The 17,938-nt window shown below is 41.4% G+C and overlaps 1 protein-coding gene across 1 annotated transcript; it reads right to left on the reverse strand.

The window, feature by feature from the left end:
* Window positions 1-1,237: 1,237 nt before the first annotated feature.
* On the reverse strand, window positions 1,238-11,454 carry LOC134034747 (myosin-7-like). The gene is made up of 37 exons (XM_062479327.1): window positions 11,246-11,454; window positions 10,937-11,080; window positions 10,698-10,854; window positions 10,582-10,609; window positions 10,384-10,489; window positions 10,198-10,290; window positions 10,042-10,105; window positions 9,798-9,896; window positions 9,584-9,687; window positions 9,356-9,494; window positions 8,968-9,086; window positions 8,588-8,737; window positions 8,314-8,484; window positions 7,878-8,190; window positions 7,723-7,787; window positions 7,382-7,587; window positions 7,114-7,237; window positions 6,893-7,029; window positions 6,557-6,812; window positions 6,221-6,463; window positions 5,968-6,144; window positions 5,476-5,621; window positions 5,304-5,394; window positions 4,826-5,215; window positions 4,601-4,727; window positions 4,333-4,451; window positions 4,058-4,254; window positions 3,762-3,945; window positions 3,518-3,683; window positions 3,305-3,429; window positions 2,913-3,221; window positions 2,575-2,778; window positions 2,194-2,490; window positions 1,964-2,068; window positions 1,762-1,857; window positions 1,545-1,679; window positions 1,238-1,365 (listed from the first exon to the last, which is right to left on the reverse strand). Exons 1-37 carry the CDS (start codon window positions 11,444-11,446, stop codon window positions 1,345-1,347), a joined length of 5,808 nt encoding a protein of 1,935 aa, XP_062335311.1. The 5' UTR covers window positions 11,447-11,454; the 3' UTR covers window positions 1,238-1,344.
* Window positions 11,455-17,938: the final 6,484 nt, after the last annotated feature.

Below are 17,938 nucleotides of genomic sequence, written 5' to 3' on the forward strand. Positions count from 1 at the left end.
GATCATGAAAATGCAAATCAGAAGAATCAGAAATTCATTTAATCGCCAAGTAAGTGTACACAAACAAGGAATTTACTTTGGTGGGCAGGTGCATACAATAAACATAAAACATAATAAGTGTCATAATAACTACATAATCATTTTTTTTATTCAAAAGTACATATTGATGATGAATTGACTTCATAAAGTATGAGGCACTGCTTTCCCCTACACAAAGGTATATCATCTGCTTTTCAAAGTAAAAAGTATCGGTATTGGTATCGGCAATACTGACCCTGTGTTTACTTGGTATCGGATCGATACCAAATCTTTCAGTATCGCCCACCCCTAGTGCAAGAGATTGCAAGGGCTCAAAATGCTATACATTGGAATGGGACAGCACTTTGCTGCATTATCGGCAAAATAGTAATATTGTTGGAGTCTGATAAAAGTATATTTGGAATTTATCATCAAAGGACAACCTACACACAGTTCTGGCTATATTAAGAATCAGTGAGCTTTGTGTTTAAACTTACATGTTCACTTTTATTTCTAACTATGTTTCGGCCAGGTTTTGTTGCTCCTTCCATGCTTGTTTGTTTACTATTCTTCTTCTTTCTTGTCTTATGAGGCGGGTTTGCGGGATTTTTTCTCGCTTCCGGGCTTCCCCTGGTAACCCTCATGTTTCACGTCACAACGTTGTGAATTGTGGGCAATTTCCTTGGCTGAAGTCTGCAAAGATGCAGACTCACGAAAAGGGTGCATAAAGGCCTCAAAATGTCTGCCAAAGAGCCCTTGTGCACTTGACGATTTGACAGTGGGACAGCACTAAGCCTTCACAGACTTGGCGAGAACACGCTTCAAAGTCTGTGAGAGTGGACATTGGGATTGGGCCTTTATGTTCGTAAACTCCGGATTGATTCTCCGGACGTCTTTACTGAGAGAAAAAGCCGCTCAGATTGATTCAGAGAATGCACGGAGACAGGGCTATTCACAGACGGGTCCGTTGTAGTGAGAGAGAACACGAGCGGGGCAAGGAGGGGCTGGGCAAATCAGTGCGTTTTGTGCTAATTTACAATAAAATGTATTTTTTTGCCATATTAAATGGTAAAAAAAAAAGATTAATGTATGAGAAAAACTAGTTGTACTTTAATATATAGTTGGTTCTTGAGGTTTTATACATTTTTACAGATGAGCATATATCTGCTACAGTATTAACGCTGAATTCATTCGTACAAAGCAGCACATGAAGGAGAAGTTGCCATTGATACTCTTTATTCTGTACAGTTTCAGGTACATGAAGAACAAAGGAAAGGCTACATTACTACAACCATTTCAAGATGTAAAGATGTCCATCTGAGAGCTTCACTCTTCATCATGTCCTTTCTGATGGAGAAGATGCAGGAGATTAAAACAAAGTAAAATATTTTGCAAACTAGTTAAAGTATAAACAATAGTATTTATGTAGGGTTCATTGGAAAGCAACTGCCTAATATTCATTGTACGGAAAATATGATCATAGTGTAATTATATTCAAAGTAGCTATCAGTCCGAGAGAAACTAACCTTTGATCCTGCATCACGACTCTTGGTTCTCAATTTGTTGACCTGGGACTCAGCAATGTCAGCCCTCTCCTCTGCTTCATCCAGCTCATGCTGCAGTTTACGGAACTTGCCCAGATTAGAGTTGGACTGTTCCTCCTGAGAAAGACATTGACAATTATTTTAGTCCCTCAAGCAAACTGAAAACAGAAAGGCTTCTGAGATCACTATTTCTACTCACAGCCTCCTCTGCAGTTCTCTTGAAGGACTTGACCTTCAGCTGCAGTTTGTCCACCAGGTCTTGCAGACGGCTCAAGTTCTTACGGTCCTCCTCAGTCTGGACCAAGACGAAAGGGAAACAGAATCATGTTCCATCTTGTTTCTCAATCTCTGCGCTCTGATGAAAGGACATTTTACAGACGACAGCAAGAACTACTGTATACCTGGTAGGTGAGCTCCTTGATGCGTCTCTCATATTTACGGACTCCTTTCACTGAATCACTGCTCTTCCTCTGCTCCAACTCCACCTCTGTCTCCAGCTCCCTCACCTGGAGGAAAAGGATACCAAGTTGTTGACAGCTGTGAACCTGTTTTCCCGTTTCATAATCTTAAATCATTTGTTGGAAGGATGGAATAAGGTACCATAAGGTACCAACCAGCCTCAGACACTCACCCTGGCCTCCAGCTTCTGGACCTGCTTCTTGCCACCCTTCATGGCGATTTGCTCAGCTTCATCCAGACGGTGCTGCAGGTCCTTGATGGTCTGCTCCATGTTCTTCTTCATGCGCTCCAGGTGAGCACTGGTGTCCTGCTCCTTCTTCAGCTCCTCTGCCATCATGGCAGCATCAGTGATGGCCTTCTTGGCTTTCTCCTCAGCATTCCTGCACTCCTGCACAGCCTCCTCCACTTCATTCTGAAGCTGGGAAGTGTCACCCTCTAGCTTCTTCTTCTGGTTCAGCAGGCTGGTGTTCTATAAGAGAAAATGTGTTAAGTGTTTTTATTTAGAAAGAATGCAATAACCTGTTTTAACTGGTGTACTCCATCAACATGTTACCTGAGAGTGTAGCAGCTGAACCCTCTCACTGACATCCAGCAGTTCCTGCTCAGCCAGTTTGCGGCCTCTCTCAGTCTGCTCCACCATGGACCTCAGCTCATCCAGTTCAGCCTGCAGCAGATTGTTACGTCTCTCCACAATGGCAATGTTCTCCTTCAGATCATCATTGCCACGAAGAGCATCATCCAGCTGCAGTTGGGAGTCCTGTCGAAAAAATATTGGTTGTTATCATGTAAACTCGCAATTGAACTAGTTCATTCTCTTTCTGGCTGTAGCCACTATGTCAGTAAGGATTGTGGTGTTTAGAAAGACATGATATTTTAGGCCCACATTTTTACCTTCATATGTGCATGGAGGCCCTTGAGTTGCTTCTGGGCCTCTGCTGCCTGCCTGTTGGCCTGGCTGAGCTGGATCTCCATCTCATTGAGGTCTCCCTCCATCTTCTTCTTCAGCCTGAGAGCCTCGTTCCTGCTGCGAGTCTCAGACTCCAGGGAACTTTGCAGGGTATCCACCACTCTCTGCTGGTTTCTCTTGGCCATTTCCATCTCCTCATCTTTCTCCACCAGTTTGCGCTCAATGTCAGCTTTGACCTGGTTGAACTCCAGCTGAGCTCTGAGAATCTTGCCTTCCTCGTGCTCCAGGGAGCCCTACAAGAACACAGCCCATAATGTGTGTCCAGCAAATGCTTCTGGGAGTACTTTTTATCATTTTAAAAGATTTGTTGTCTCACCTCAGCTTCCTCCAGAGCAGTCTGGATCTCAGCCTTCTCCTGCTCCAGCTGTTTACGAACCTTCTCCAGCTCATGGATGTTCTTTCCACCCTCACCAAGTTGCTCAGTCAGGTCAGAAATTTCCTCTGTTGACAGGAACCCATTCAGTTTAAAAGAATGTCCAATGTTGATTGACAATGTACAGAATTATGCCAAGTTTGTTAATATTCAGACCTTGGAGGTTCTTGTTCTCCCTCTTCATGGTCTCCAGATGATCCAGAGACTCTTCATAGGAGTTCTTCAGTTTGAACAGCTCAGTGCTGAGGGATCTGGCCTCCTTCTGGGCGCTTTCCAGCTCAGTCTGGGACTCCTCATACTTCTGCTTCCACTCTGCCAGGACCTGGAGGTGACACAAGCAGCATTAATGAATGGTGCTCTGTATTTTTACCCAGATTCTCTTGAAGATCCGTCACTGTACCTTGTCAAAGTTTCTTTGCTTCTTGTCCAGAACAGCAGCAGCAGCATTGGATCTCTCCACATCCACCATGAGATCTTCAATCTCATTCTGGAGTCTGTGTTTAGTCTTATCCAGGGAGGAACATTTAGCATTGACAGCTTCCACAGCCTCTTCTGCATCTTGCAGACGCTGAGCCAGCTTCTTCCTGTTTGACAGAAAATAAACTTTGTATAATCCTAGCGCAATCATTATGACTGTATTGTGGTACATTGTCCATTCTGAAGTGAAGCATTGTGTGATTGTAAGGATCTCCTTACTTGGCCTCTTCCAGCTCCTCTGTCCTCTGGATGGCATCAGTTTCATACTTGGTTCTCCACTGAGCCACCTCAGAGTTAGCTTTGGACATGCTGCGCTGCAGCTCAGCCTTGGCCTCCTGCTCCTCCTCATACTGCTCCCTCAGCAGCTCTGAGTCATGGCGAGCAGACTGCACTGCATGGGCTAGAGCATTCTTTGCCTGGAAAAAGGTAGACATAATATTGATGCTGGACCATGATTATTTCTGCAAGGATAATAACGCAGTTACTGTCCATACCTTGACTTCCTCCTCCAGTTGTCTTTTGAGATCCTCAATCTGCTGAACATTAGACTGTTTTCCTCTGGTCAGCTGGGAAACCAAGGAGTCCTTCTCCTCCATTTGCCTGGTAAGTTCACCTGGGGAGAGAAAAAATGTTTTTCTTCTGTGTTGACAGATTTGAAAGGCCTTTCTATAAGGCATTTCAGCTTGGATAATATTTTCACCTTTGAAAGTAAAGAAAGTGGCATTTCCATTGAAATTTCATTCCAATCTACAGTTTTCTTACCATTTTCAGTTTGAAGCTTTGCTTTCTGCATGGTGAAGTCATTGATGGATCGTTGTCCCTCCTCAGATTTAGTCCTGTATTCAGTCATCTGGTCTTCAAGGGTTCTGCACATTTTCTCCAAGTTTGTCTGTTTAAAGAGGTATTTAATTGGACATCAGTATATGCTGTAGGCTACTTACGTACACCTGTTACTAATTCCTAACTTCTCATATTAGGACCACTCACTTTGGACTTGACAATCTGCTCCATGTTGGAGACCACATCGTCCAGCTCCAGCCTGAGCTCACTCTTCTCCTTCTCCAGCTTCTGCTTCACTCTCTGAAGGTTGTCAATCTGCTCCCCCAGGTCGGCCACACTGTCTGCATTCTTCTTCCTCAGAGTGGCAGCTGTAGCCTCATGCTGCAGAGTAGCCTCTTCAAGGTCTCTGCGCACCTTCTGGAACTCTGCCTCTCTCTTCTTGTTCATCTCAATCTGGGCAGCAGTGGCTCCACCAGCCTCCTCCAGCCTCTCACTGATCTCCTCCAACTCTCTGGACAAGTCTGCCCTCTGCTTCTCAACCTTGGCACGGGCAGCTCTCTCAGCCTCCAGCTCTTCCTCAAGCTCCTCAATACGGGCCTACAATGTAAGGATTTCTGATGAGATCAGAGTTCAAACAGCTGGTATCCTACAAGGCAGCTTTAACCATACAGTGCTATTGACTAACCTGCAGCTCCTTCAGTTTCTTCTGAAGCTGGGCACCCATGGCCTGCTCATCCTCAATCTTGCTGTTGAGTTGACTTATCTCAAAGTCCTTCCTGTGGAAATTATACACATTATAACCCTTTCTCTAAAAGTAAGCATTGTGGTGATACAGTCCTTTGAGTTCATAATCTTACTTCTTCAGTCTCTCCTCCATCTGCTGTTTGTCGTTCTCCAGGTCCATTAGGCTCTCCTGGGTCAACTTCAGGTCTCCCTCCAGCTTCCTCTTGGCTCTCTCAAGGTCCATTCTTACCTTCTTCTCTTGCTCCAGTGAACCTTCAAGCTGGTTGATCATACAAGTTGAATATTATGACGAAAATCATACACCATTGTTCTACTTGTAACTTAGCCCTTGTGCTGCCTTCGGGTCACAATGACCCAAAGGTTCACAACAACCCATCGTTGTGTGCTCCAACAACTTTACCCAATACAAAAACAAATAAAAAGCATTTTCTCTTAACCTTCGTGCTGTGGGGGGTTTGAGACAGCCCGACAGTTAAAAGAAAATACTTCACTTTATTTTTGTATGAGGTAACGTTGTCGCAACACGTGTGGGGGTCACAATGACCCGAAGATAACACAAGGGTTAAAACAACACTTGATGACTTGATACTCAGTTTGATACTCACATCATCAACCTGCTGTTCCAGCTTGGTTTTGGCCTTGGTCAGAGTGTTGACTTTGTCTTCCTCACTCTGAAGGTCGTCCAGTGTCTGCTGGTGAGCCTCCTGGAGAGCTTTCTTCTCCTTGGTCAGCTTGGCGATGATTTCATCCAGAGCTGCCATCTCCTCAGTCAGGTTTTTAACCTGAAGTCATATAGTGTAGGTATATTTTGTTCTCACCTTTACTCTGATCTCATTATCAAGTCAAGTTGGTCTTTACCTTGTTCTCCGTGGCATGCTTCTCCTTCTCCACTTTGGCCAGAGTGAGTTCCAGATCATCAATGTCTTTCTTGAGTTCTGAACACTCATCCTCCAGCTTCCTCTTCTTAGCAGTAAGCTCTGCATTCATCTCCTCCTCATCCTCCAGTCTTTCAGTCAGCTCCTTAGATTTGGCCTCAAGCTGGATCTTGCTCTTGATCAATCCCTCACACCTCTCCTCAGCATCTCCCAGACTGTCTTGTTCCTGTGAAGGGATCAAATAGTTACAACTTCAAGAAAAATGTGATTTCTGTTATGTACAATATTATACTGTTCGGTTGTTGTAGCTGTCACTCACAGTTTGGACTGCGAGTTGAAGGTCATTCTTCTCCTGGACAAGGGAGACCATTTTCTCTTCCAGCTCCTTCCTACGGGCTTCAGATTTAGCATAAGCTTCTTTAAGCTTCAGGAATTCTTCCTTCATGTTGGCCATCTCTTTCTCAGTCTCGGCTGAGACAAGCAGAGGTTTGATCTTGAAGAACATCTTCATCCAGGGCCAATTCTTGACCCCCATGAAGGCACGGATGTTCCACTGGATCACAAGCAGGGCATCCCTGATCCCAAACAGAATGATCTTTTAGCTTACTTTCACTCACCTCAGACACATTTGTGTAGTAACAATAGAGAATACTACCTGCGTTCAACTATTTTCTGGAACTCAATTCTGGCAATCAGACCACGTGCTCTGGACTGGATCCCTGTGATGATGAGAGCGAGACGGTCGTCTCTCATCTCCTCTAGAACACCCAGCAGACCAGCCTTGAAGAACACCTGATAAAGATACTCAAATTATACCTTTTCATGCTGCTCATTGAAATAGGGCGTTTATGCCAGCCTCTCTCTCAGTACATTTACCTTAGTGTGTCCTAATCTGTACTGCTCATGGTCAATGTCCAGACTACCCAGCAGTTTTTCTGCTGCCTTCTTGTTGTCCATAAACGCTCCCTCAGGGATAACATTTGGGTTTAGGATGCGATATCTGAATTGAATCATACAGTATACAAATTTAAATAAAGTGTACAGATATTATTTATTACAATGATCATAAATATGTTTTTTTAGACAGGAGTTACATGCCAAACTAATGTATATCTTTTTATTATTATTATATAATTTTTTTTACCTTTGTTTGAAGTCACTGTATGGAATCCTGTTGGGGAATCCCTTCCTGCAGATTCTGATGCCTTCCAGCACACCGTTACAGCGCAGCTGGTGCATGACCAGAGGGTTCTCCATGGCCCCAGGAGTCTTGCTCTCGTTGGGGATGATGCAACGCACAAAGTGGGGGTGAGTAGACCTCAAGTTGGTCATGAGTTTGTTCAGGTTCTCCTGTGAATAGAATGATTTTGAACAATCATGCTATTAGTGTTTTTGTATTAGATAACTTGAATTACAGTGTTCTTATCTATTGTAAAGACTAATTATCATCACTGTAACATCTTGAACATCCACACACAAACTCACCCTGTGCAAAGCAGACACTGTCTGGAAAGAGGAGCCTTTCTTCTTCTTTCCTCCTCCAGCATCAGCTGTCATAAATTAGGAGATCAAATATATTATCATCGTAATATATATATATATTTTTTAAGATACATGATTAGATTTATTTTTATATTTACCAGTAGAGTCAGCACCAGCATAGCCAGCAAAAAGCACACCCAATAACTTAAGACTTGATTTCTGGAAGAGTCCGACCACAGTCTCATTCAGAGGGTCCTTGTTCTTCACCAGCCAGTTACCAATGTTGTAGTCAACTGTGCCTGCATAGTGAACCAGGGAGAAATGGGCCTCTGGTCGACCTTTTATAATCCTGGGCTTCTGGAAGTTGGCAGTTTTTCCCAGGTGGTTGTCATACAGCTTGGCCTTGAATGTAGCATCACTGGCTTTGGGGAACATGCACTCCTCTTCAAGGATGGACATGATACCCATGGGCTGGTGACAGAGAAGTTAAAAGTAACAATTAGAAATGTTGCATCTTGTCATTTCATATGCGTTCACAAGAAAACTTTCATGTGTTTAATTTTGGACACACAAAAAACATCTACACAGACCAACCTTTTCAATGAGTTCAATGCAGGCTGCCAAGTCCATGCCAAAGTCAATGAACTCCCAAACTATTCCTTCTTTCTTGTACTCTTCTTGCTCCAGCACAAACATGTGGTGATTGAAGAACTGCTGCAGCTTCTCATTAGTGAAGTTGATGCACAGCTGTTCAAAGGTGTTGAACTGGAGAAGAGATGTACAGGTTCAGTGTTCTTGCTGACTGCGAATCGTACTAAAGTATAAACGTTTGTAATGTGCACATTATCCCTTTCCACCAAATACTCACATCAAAAATCTCAAAGCCAGCAATGTCCAGCACACCAATGTAATGCTGGCGTGCATTTTTGGTGTCCAGGGTTTGGTTGATTTTCACCACCATCCACAGGAACATCTTCTCATACACTGACTTGGACAGAGCACCAATGGAGTAGTACACCTGTAGAGGGAGGGTACAATAAATTGCATCAAACATGGATCAATATGAACATTTGTAAAAATGGACAGAGGGATCATTTTTATGGATGTTAATCCAACTTTGTCCAAAAATACTTAATATATACATGTTTTAAAGGTCACAAGATCTGAGCGACATTATTGCTAGGCTTCTGTTGAAACTTCTCTCTAACAATGTAACCCTCATGTGATAACTATTATCTTGAGACTAACCTGCTGGACACTTTGGCCTTTGGTGACCCACTCGTTTCCTACTTTGACCCTTGGGTGGCAGAGACCCTTGATCAGGTCAGCAGAGTTCAAGCCCATCAGGTACGCCACTTTGTCGGTATCTGAAATGCAGAGGCAAGGATTTGTAAAACATAGCTTGTAGCTGGTTGGATATAGCCCCACGGTGACATTTTGGTTTTATGTAATCTTGTATTTAATTAATTAAGATCCATTGAGGTCCAAAACATTTGGAAGGTTTGATGGTGCTAATAACAGATTTTACATTTGAACACTGTGAAATATTTCACAATGCTTAAAGACCATGCCACACACAAGGGATTCAAGTGGTACACAATATGACAGTTTTAATATTTGAATCATTAAAAGTTACCCTCAGTGCCATCTGCCTCTGCCTGCTCTTCCCTCTGCTTGTTCTTGAACTTCATGTTACCCATGTGCATGATGGCACCAGTCAGCTTGTAAATGCCGTTCTTCTCCTCTTGGGTGAAGCCCAGCACATCGAAGGCTTCCTTTTGTAAAGTTGAAAATGTTTACTTGACATTTTTACGTATACTATTACAGTAGATTGCCCTGATTGCTATATATATGCTTCACTTACATCAGTAGCCATCAGCTCATCAGAATCATCAATAGATGTTACAGCAATCTCTCCTTGGGAGATGAAGGCGTAATCATAGGGGTTGCTGGTGATAAGCAGCATCTCTGTAAATAAGTATTTAAACTTAAATTATGTGATTGGGTTGGTTAGATCCACAGTGGTCAATGTACAAGCATTTTTAGTATAGTAAATACACTGCTGTTTATATACTGACCCAGCAGTTCTGGCTTCTTTTGAGACAGGATCTGGTAGAAGATGTGGTAGTCTCTCTCAGCCTTGAGCTGGAAAGTGACACGTGACTTCTCCAGGAGATCTGTCAAGAAGAGAAAATACATGTAAATTGACTTGGATCAAGCGCGATTTATGAGCAGGAGGTCAATGGTTTGGATGGTTTCATTACACTAGTAGTTGTATTAAATACAGCATAATCTTTGAGACATTAGTCGTAAACTACTCACAAGTTTCAATGTCTGCGGATGAAAGCTTCCCACTCACTCCAAAATGAATTCTGATGAATTTTCCCTGTAAGTGAAGGAATTGTACACTCACTGTCAACTGGGTGATACAATCGTGTTGAAGATAGTGCATGTTAAACATGACTGAAGAAATCTTACAAATCTGGAGGAGTTGTCATTTCTGATGGTCTTGGCATTACCAAAAGCCTCCAGGGCAGGGTTACACTGGATGATTTGATCCTCCAGGGTACCCTAGAATCCAATATTTACACAATGTCAAACTATAGTGAGTTTTGATAGTATAACTGTAAATTAATATTCTCTTTGTCAGGATTACAATGTTACCTTTTTTTCCTGACTTGCGTCCTTCTTTCCACTCACAGCTGCAATGCTGGCAAAGTACTGGATGACTCTCTTGGTGTTCACAGTCTTTCCTGCACCAGATTCTCCACTGAGAAGGGATAGAAAATGCACAGTGTGAAAGAGCCAGAGACATACATATTGTATGGCCAAGTTAAGTCATGTAGGCTTTTATGCACTTACGTGATCAGGACAGACTGATTTTCCCGGTCTGTCAAGAAAAAGGCACATTTCCACATTAATTTGATCAATTTGGCTTCATCAGTACAAATGTATTAAAAGACCATGTTGGGTTTTACCTGACAGCATGTACTGGTAGGCATTGTCAGAGATGGAGAAGATGTGAGGAGGAGCTTCACTCCTCTTCTTGCCTCTGTAAGCATTGACAACTGACTGATCGTACACTGGCAGCCACTTGTAGGGGTTGACAGTCACACAGAACAGTCCTGAGTAGGTCTGTGGGGGAGGAGAGTATTTTTACTTCTTAAATGATCATATTCTACTCAGTAGGAACCTATTTGTACGTTGTGTTACTCACGTAGATCATCCAGGCTGCATAACGCTCTTTGAGGTTAAACAGCACAGCAGGCTCGTGCAGGAAGGTGAACATCGCCATGTCCTCAATTTTATCAAACTTTGGCGGGTTCTGGGGATGGATGTCATCCTCCTTATGTGTTGTTGTCTGGAAATGGATAAAGTGCAGACTGTAAATTACTTTACTGTTTGTGACCTTTTGCATTATTAGAAAATACCATAGACTTGATTTATTGTTTCCCATATACTTTGGAAGAATATAACAGTTGTACAATCAGCTATTTTTACTTATTAATAATTGTTTTGTGCATACCTTCCCAAACTCAGTTTCAACTGTGACTTTGTCCCCATCTCTACTGCTTATTAGTGCCTTGACGTACTCAACCTCTGGGTCAGGCACAAAGCAGTTCTTCTTCATGTCAAAAGGACGAGTCTGGGCCTCCAGACGTTCCTTGTCTGACTTCCGCAGAAAAGAAGCTGCTGCCCCAAACTCTGCCATCAAGGCGTCCCCCATCCTGAGATCTGTGGCATGAGAAAAATAAACAATATTATCTTTATAAAATATTAATCCCCCCCACGATAGTTTAACAAACTGTTGCAGTATGTTTTAGATGAAGACATTAGGGCTAGAGTGAAGACCAATTTCAGTACCAGTCCAAATCCTATAATAGCACGAAAATGTAAGTAAAATGAAATTTTGTTTCTACAATATTCAATGCATACATAAAACAACAACAATTACTTATGTTCTAACACGTTACATAACATGATGTATAATATATAATGACTGTTGATACTATTTCAACAGCTCTAAATCATTGTTCAGTTTTTAATATTTCTTTTTATGCTTTAGACTCTATTGTTAAATTTAATTTCAACAGTTCTTACCTGATTGTTAGGCCTGGATTTGTTCAAAACTCTTGAGAATAAAATAGATATGAAGAATTAACTATTGACCAGCTCATTGTTTGCAGATACACTTTGATAATCAGCTAAAGACAATTGGTTGTTTCATTGACAAGTTTCTTTGCTCTGTCTCTCTAACAGATCTATGTTCTTACCTTCAGGTTGCCTGCTCTCTGTCTCCTCTCCAGCCCTGCAAGCTTGTTTATAAAGGGTACTGTTCAGCCCTACATGGACATAAATTGAGCTAGATTTAAAAATGATTTCTTTATTTGGGGTAGAGGTGTGCTCCCATAGACCTATGAGGCTCATTGTTCCAAGATCAGGGGGGCCAGGGGGAGGAGTGACCTGACTGCTTCAAATGCATCATCCTTTGTAATGACACCTAATAGGGAGTTTTACATCGTAAGGCAGCTTCATGATGGGAATACCAAATGTCAGAGCTTATAGTTTCTAATCTTCACTTTATAGGGTGTTTTCCAGAATTGTTTCGTATTTCTTTGCATATTGAGGCAGAGAACTGCAGCTGTCCCTCTAAGAAAGCCAAAGTCCATCAATTCAGTCAAGGTCAACTCGATTGCCATGCTCCATCTGGTTGGCTTGGCACGGTTCCCATAAATAATAATATTTGAGTTACTCATAGAAGGTAGTCACATGTCAACCCTCTCAAGTAACATGTGGAACTGATGAATATTAGATCCTTGTTAAATGCGGGGATGTCAGGTGGCTGAGCGGTTAGGGAATTGGGCTAGTAATCCAAAGGTTGCTGCTTCGATTTTCGGCCGTGCAAATTGACGTTGTGTCTTTGGGCTAAGGCACTTCACCCTACTTGCCTCGGGGGGAATGTCCCTGTACTTACTGTAAGTCGCTCTGGATAAGAGCGTCTGCTAAATGACTAAATGTAAATGCAGAAATTGATGTTGTAGAAAGTGTTGTTTTTGCTGGTCAAGATGACAGTCAGTTGTGTGTTAATTATCTATGTTAAGTATAATTAAGTATGTTAATTTATCTATGATATAAAAATATGTTAGCCGTTATTGAAAGTGTTACCTCTCTCAAGACCTTTGCATGACAAACAGAAGCCTTCTCAACTCTCATAAATCTACACCTCAGGCTGCACCTCTGACTGTGAGGCTCCGTAATTAGCCTCCTGAACTGAATGCTACCCTCTCTGTTGAGGGGATCATTCTCAGCTGTCTGGTACTTTTAATGCCAGTGACAATGGAAGTACAGTCATGAATGGATGGACAGTACTTTGTTGACAGTATTTTTATAAATACTGTCAATTTCTCTGTATTCTTGCATAGCATATGCCTGCCACCCCTACCAGCTTTACGAACGCAATGCAACGCAAAGGGGTCGAGTAACAATTTAACAGAATTACAGACATGTAAACAAGTTTTTGAATGTATATTGCTTGGAAGAGGACAAAGTTAACATTGCGGAGTAACTTGCAGGGCGGTTATGAATACAGTTGTCAGTGAAGATATAGGGCCAATGTGTACAGTCAAACAACTGTTTATTCTTAATATCAGTTAGGTACCATAATAGAATTGACAGATTTATTAATCTTTTTGCATACGTCACACAGTAATCCAAGAGGTTATCTGTACACGTGCAGTAAGGACAAAAAGACAATGTGCTGCTGAAGTGTCACATGGCCACATATCTGGCCATCTAGACCTGTTTACTGGCCCTTGGCCAAACAGGTCACCTGAGGCATGAATAATATTAGTTCATGGATTCATGTTTTATCAGTGTGGCTTTCGAATAGTTAGCAAGGTTAGACAGAAAAGCTGTTTGCCTCCTACAATCAAAATTGCCTTCTGATGGCACAGCAGAATTTAGGACTGCTCAATAAAATCCCATCAAAACGTGAGTATGATTTATATTCATATATAAGGAATAATATGAATACAGTATTTAATATTGATATTAAAATATCAGTATTTTGACTTTCTGTAAGTAACAAGGTTTTGAAATACATTGCCACAGTAGTAGACCAGAGTTCTCTTTGCATAAAGATACATTTCATTTGGATTTCCAAAAGAAACTTTAAATCAGTTCATTATAATTTTCCAATAAAATTAAAGTTACATTTGATTTCTTTATGTAGGTAGTTGGACCATAACAAATGGGAAAAAAATAATCATTTTGACACCTCTGATGTAAGGAGTTTTGACAAAATAATTAACTGCTATATACCTGGTAGGTCAGTGGTTCTTAACCCTGTCCTCAGGAAACCCCTGTCCTGCATGTTTTAAATGTTTCCCTGCTCCAACACACCTGATTCAAATAAATGGGTCGTTATCTAGCTTTGTAGAAGCCTGGTAACAAACATGCATTTGAATCAGGTGTGTTGGAGCAGGGAAACATCTAAAACATGCAGGACAGGGGTTCCCTGAGGACAGGGTTAAAAACCACTGTGGTAGGTGATTTACTTCTCGTCCTCTGCTCCATCTCCCCCTCTGTCTCCAGCTCCCTCACCTGGAGGAAAAGGATACCATGTTGTTGACAGCTGTGAACTTTTTTCCCCTCACCTGCTTCCTGCCACCTTGTAACAGTACAGAATTACTATCGCTCAATCAATGGATTTTCACAATACCTTTGACCTACATAATATACTTACAGTTTACTTGGCGTGTTCTCAAAGTTTCTTCTCAGTGTTTTACTGGTATCTGAGAGTGGAGCAGCTGAACTCTTTCACTGACATCCAGCAGTTGCTGCTCAGCCGGTTAGGGTCAGCCAGCCAGCTCCTACATACATGCTGACTTGCAGATTTGACATAAGCTTCTTTAAGCTTCAGGAACTCTTCTTTCATATTGGCCATCTCTTTCTCAGTCTCTGCTGGGTTTGATCTGAAAGTACATGTTCATCCAGGGACAGTTGTTGACCCCCCTGAAAGCGCAAACGTTCCACTGAAATACAACAAGGCATTCTTGTAAGGGACAACAGCAACATGAATAAACTTGATCATAAGCTCTTGACTCAAATTCTGAGGTTTTCCACTGGTCCAAACCTGCGTTGATCACTTTTCTGGTACTCAACCCTGGCAACCATCAAGGCATCCCCCATTCTGAGATCTGTATCAAATTATTGTAATTACTTCCTTTGTCAAACTGAAAGTGCTGTCCAATAAGTAGGGAGTCAGGTGGCTGAGCGGTGAATCGGGCTAGTAATCCGAAGGTTGCCAGTTCGATTCCCGGCCGTGCCAACTGACGTTGTGTCCTTGGGCAAGGCACTTCACCCTACTTGCCTCGGGGGAATGTCCCTGTACTTACTGTAAGTCGCTCTGGATAAGAGCGTCTGCTAAATAACTAAATGTAAATGCAGAAATTAACAAAGTGTTGTTTTTGCTGGTCAAGTTGTGTGTCATGTTAATTTATCTATGATATAAAAATATGTTAGCCGTTATTGAAAGTGTTACCTCTCTCAAGACCTTTGCATGACAAACAGAAGCCTTCTCAACTCTCATAAATCTACACCTCAGGCTGCACCTCTGACTGTGAGGCTCCGTAATTAGCCTCCTGAACTGAATGCTACCCTCTCTGTTGAGGGGATCATTCTCAGCTGTCTGGTACTTTTAATGCCAGTGACAATGGAAGTACAGTCATGAATGGATGGACAGTACTTTGTTGACAGTATTTTTATAAATACTGTCAATTTCTCTGTATTCTTGCATAGCATATGCCTGCCACCCCTACCAGCTTTACGAACGCAATGCAAAGCAAAGGGGTCGAGTAACAATTTAATAATAATAAAAGGAGATTGTTGTGATTTTCAAGATTGATCATAATTATTCTAACCTGATACTCGTTGACAACATACAAAACTTCCTTTGACAGAAAGGATCTCCTTTGGATCAAAATGCAAAGTCAATGCATGAACTGACATGCATCTACTGGTTCATTTTTACCTTCTGATCTTTTGCCAGAGAAAATATTTGTATCCATATTTTTCAAATGTTCCAATTAAAGGCAGGATAGGTCATCACAAGCTTTAGCTACAAGTGTTCACCTATAGGGGGAGGTGGAAAGCTTAGAAGGTTGTTTGCACAATTGTTACACATGGACATTTCTGTAGTCAAAATTCAACTGTTGCCATAAAGTAAACATGTCAAGTCTTGACAATACTTGCTTGATTATAAGTAATGTTTTTTGTGACGGTTTGGATTCCTGAAATGGAAAGTGACGTTAAGCGGTCACTCCATCTTGTGTCCAAGGCAAGGTCACTCTCCTATCGTCACTGTAGTCTACACTCCATCTTACACAACTGTGGCTGTGTGTCCAAGGCAAGGTCACTCTCCTATCGTCACTGTAGTCTACACTCCATCTTGTTGACGTGGCATTGTTTCCTCCCCTCTATCCTTGAGCACAAAGATAAACCTGTGAAATTCTTTCTAGATTACTTTCCTTGTATATTAGATGTTGTGCCACCCTTTGATTTTCTATAGGATTAGTCAGGGCATCTGCAGTCTGTTGCAAAGGTCTCACTGCACATAAAAATAATATATAGGACGGAGAGACATGTCAGCCCTCACAAGTGACCTGTGATTTTCATATTATATGTCACTATTCACTAAGCTTCCATAAAACCTGTGGACAATTACCTGTTAACACAAGCTAAAAAGTTGACAAATCAACAAAGTCGTTTTGTTAATTAGGTTTCTAAAGTGAAATCCCCCCCAAATGGTTTTGATCCTAAAAAAGGTTAATGTGTTTTTTGTTCAGTTATTTTTATTTGAAAGATCATCAAATATCTTGTCAATCACATATTATTTGTCTTCAGTATAAATAAGTATAAACTGTCAAGATTGCTGTCGGGGATTCATTAATGCACTAGGGAAAGTGTTGAGTTGTGTACAAGGCAATAATATAGCAGAAGCTAATAGCTTGAGGATGTGTTACCTCCTTCAAGACATTTGTATGGGACAAATAGGAGGCCTTTCAACTCTCTCAACTCCACACTTCTGACTTCACTCTAACCTTGAGGTCTCTAATTGGCCTCCGTAGCTGAGCATAGCTGTCTGTTGGTCTCATTCTCAGCTGTCTTGCACCTCCACTGCAGAGGTAATATGAGACTTGCTTGATGTACTTGAGCAAATGACTCACCCTTAACCTATTTTGTTTCTGTTTGTCTTTGTGTCTGTAGACAGACCCAACCAAGCCATCTATACGCCCCCGCCAGGCTTGGCACCTGTACTCTGACTAACACCTGGTTGATCTTTGGAGGTGAGTGAAAAAAATGTTTAGTGTAACTGTTGAAGTAGTTAGAAATGCACCTTTATTATGTGTAATAAAGTTTTCTAATGGAAAGATTTGAACATACAGATGCCCTCATAATATGTGGGTGTCATTCCATTTGAGTTGGCAGATAATTTGCGCTCCCTGTTTACAGTTATTAAGACCAAACTCTTTCAATCAGTCTCTGACCCACCACCAAACTGTCAAACCACACATATGATCCACTGTGATTTGTCCATTCTCATGCCATTTCTAATGTCAATAGATGTAGAATATTTTATATTCATTGAAACCCTGTTAAAAGGTGAGTGTACAATGTCTTGAATGTTTCCTGCAGTCCAAGAAAATTAATTCCAGTTAAACTTTCAGGGTGTTTTAAATATTGGTGTTTAACTGCTTTAACAGGCTGCTCATAATAACTGAAATTTGGTGTGATAAAAAAATGCATGTGTTTAAAATGTTATTTGTACCATAGTTAGTTGGTTATGATTACAATGTGACCTTACTTGAAAGTGTCTGTCCCAGTAGTGTAAAGAGTCTTGTCATTCCACAGGCACACCTGATGAACAGGTATTGAAAGATTTCTGATCGTTAAGAACAATCTCATTGTGTGTTAGCTAACAAAATTAGCAATCCATGCAGTGTCCCTAATACTTTTTAAAATTTAATTGTCATTACGCTCCATGTTTTGCTAATAAGGGAATGGTTCCTTAGAAAGTGTTCCATAAAGGAAAAATCAGGAGAAATAGTCAGTGTAGTTGACTAAATGTAAATAAAGTTGGGTCTTCCGAACTTACTGTTCATTGAATATGCAACCAGCTCCTATGGCATTTCTGAAACAGATGTGAGATTTCTTTCTT

This window comes from Osmerus eperlanus, chromosome 15 (assembly GCF_963692335.1).
Source record: "Osmerus eperlanus chromosome 15, fOsmEpe2.1, whole genome shotgun sequence".
Classification (NCBI taxonomy): Eukaryota; Metazoa; Chordata; class Actinopteri; order Osmeriformes; family Osmeridae; genus Osmerus; species Osmerus eperlanus.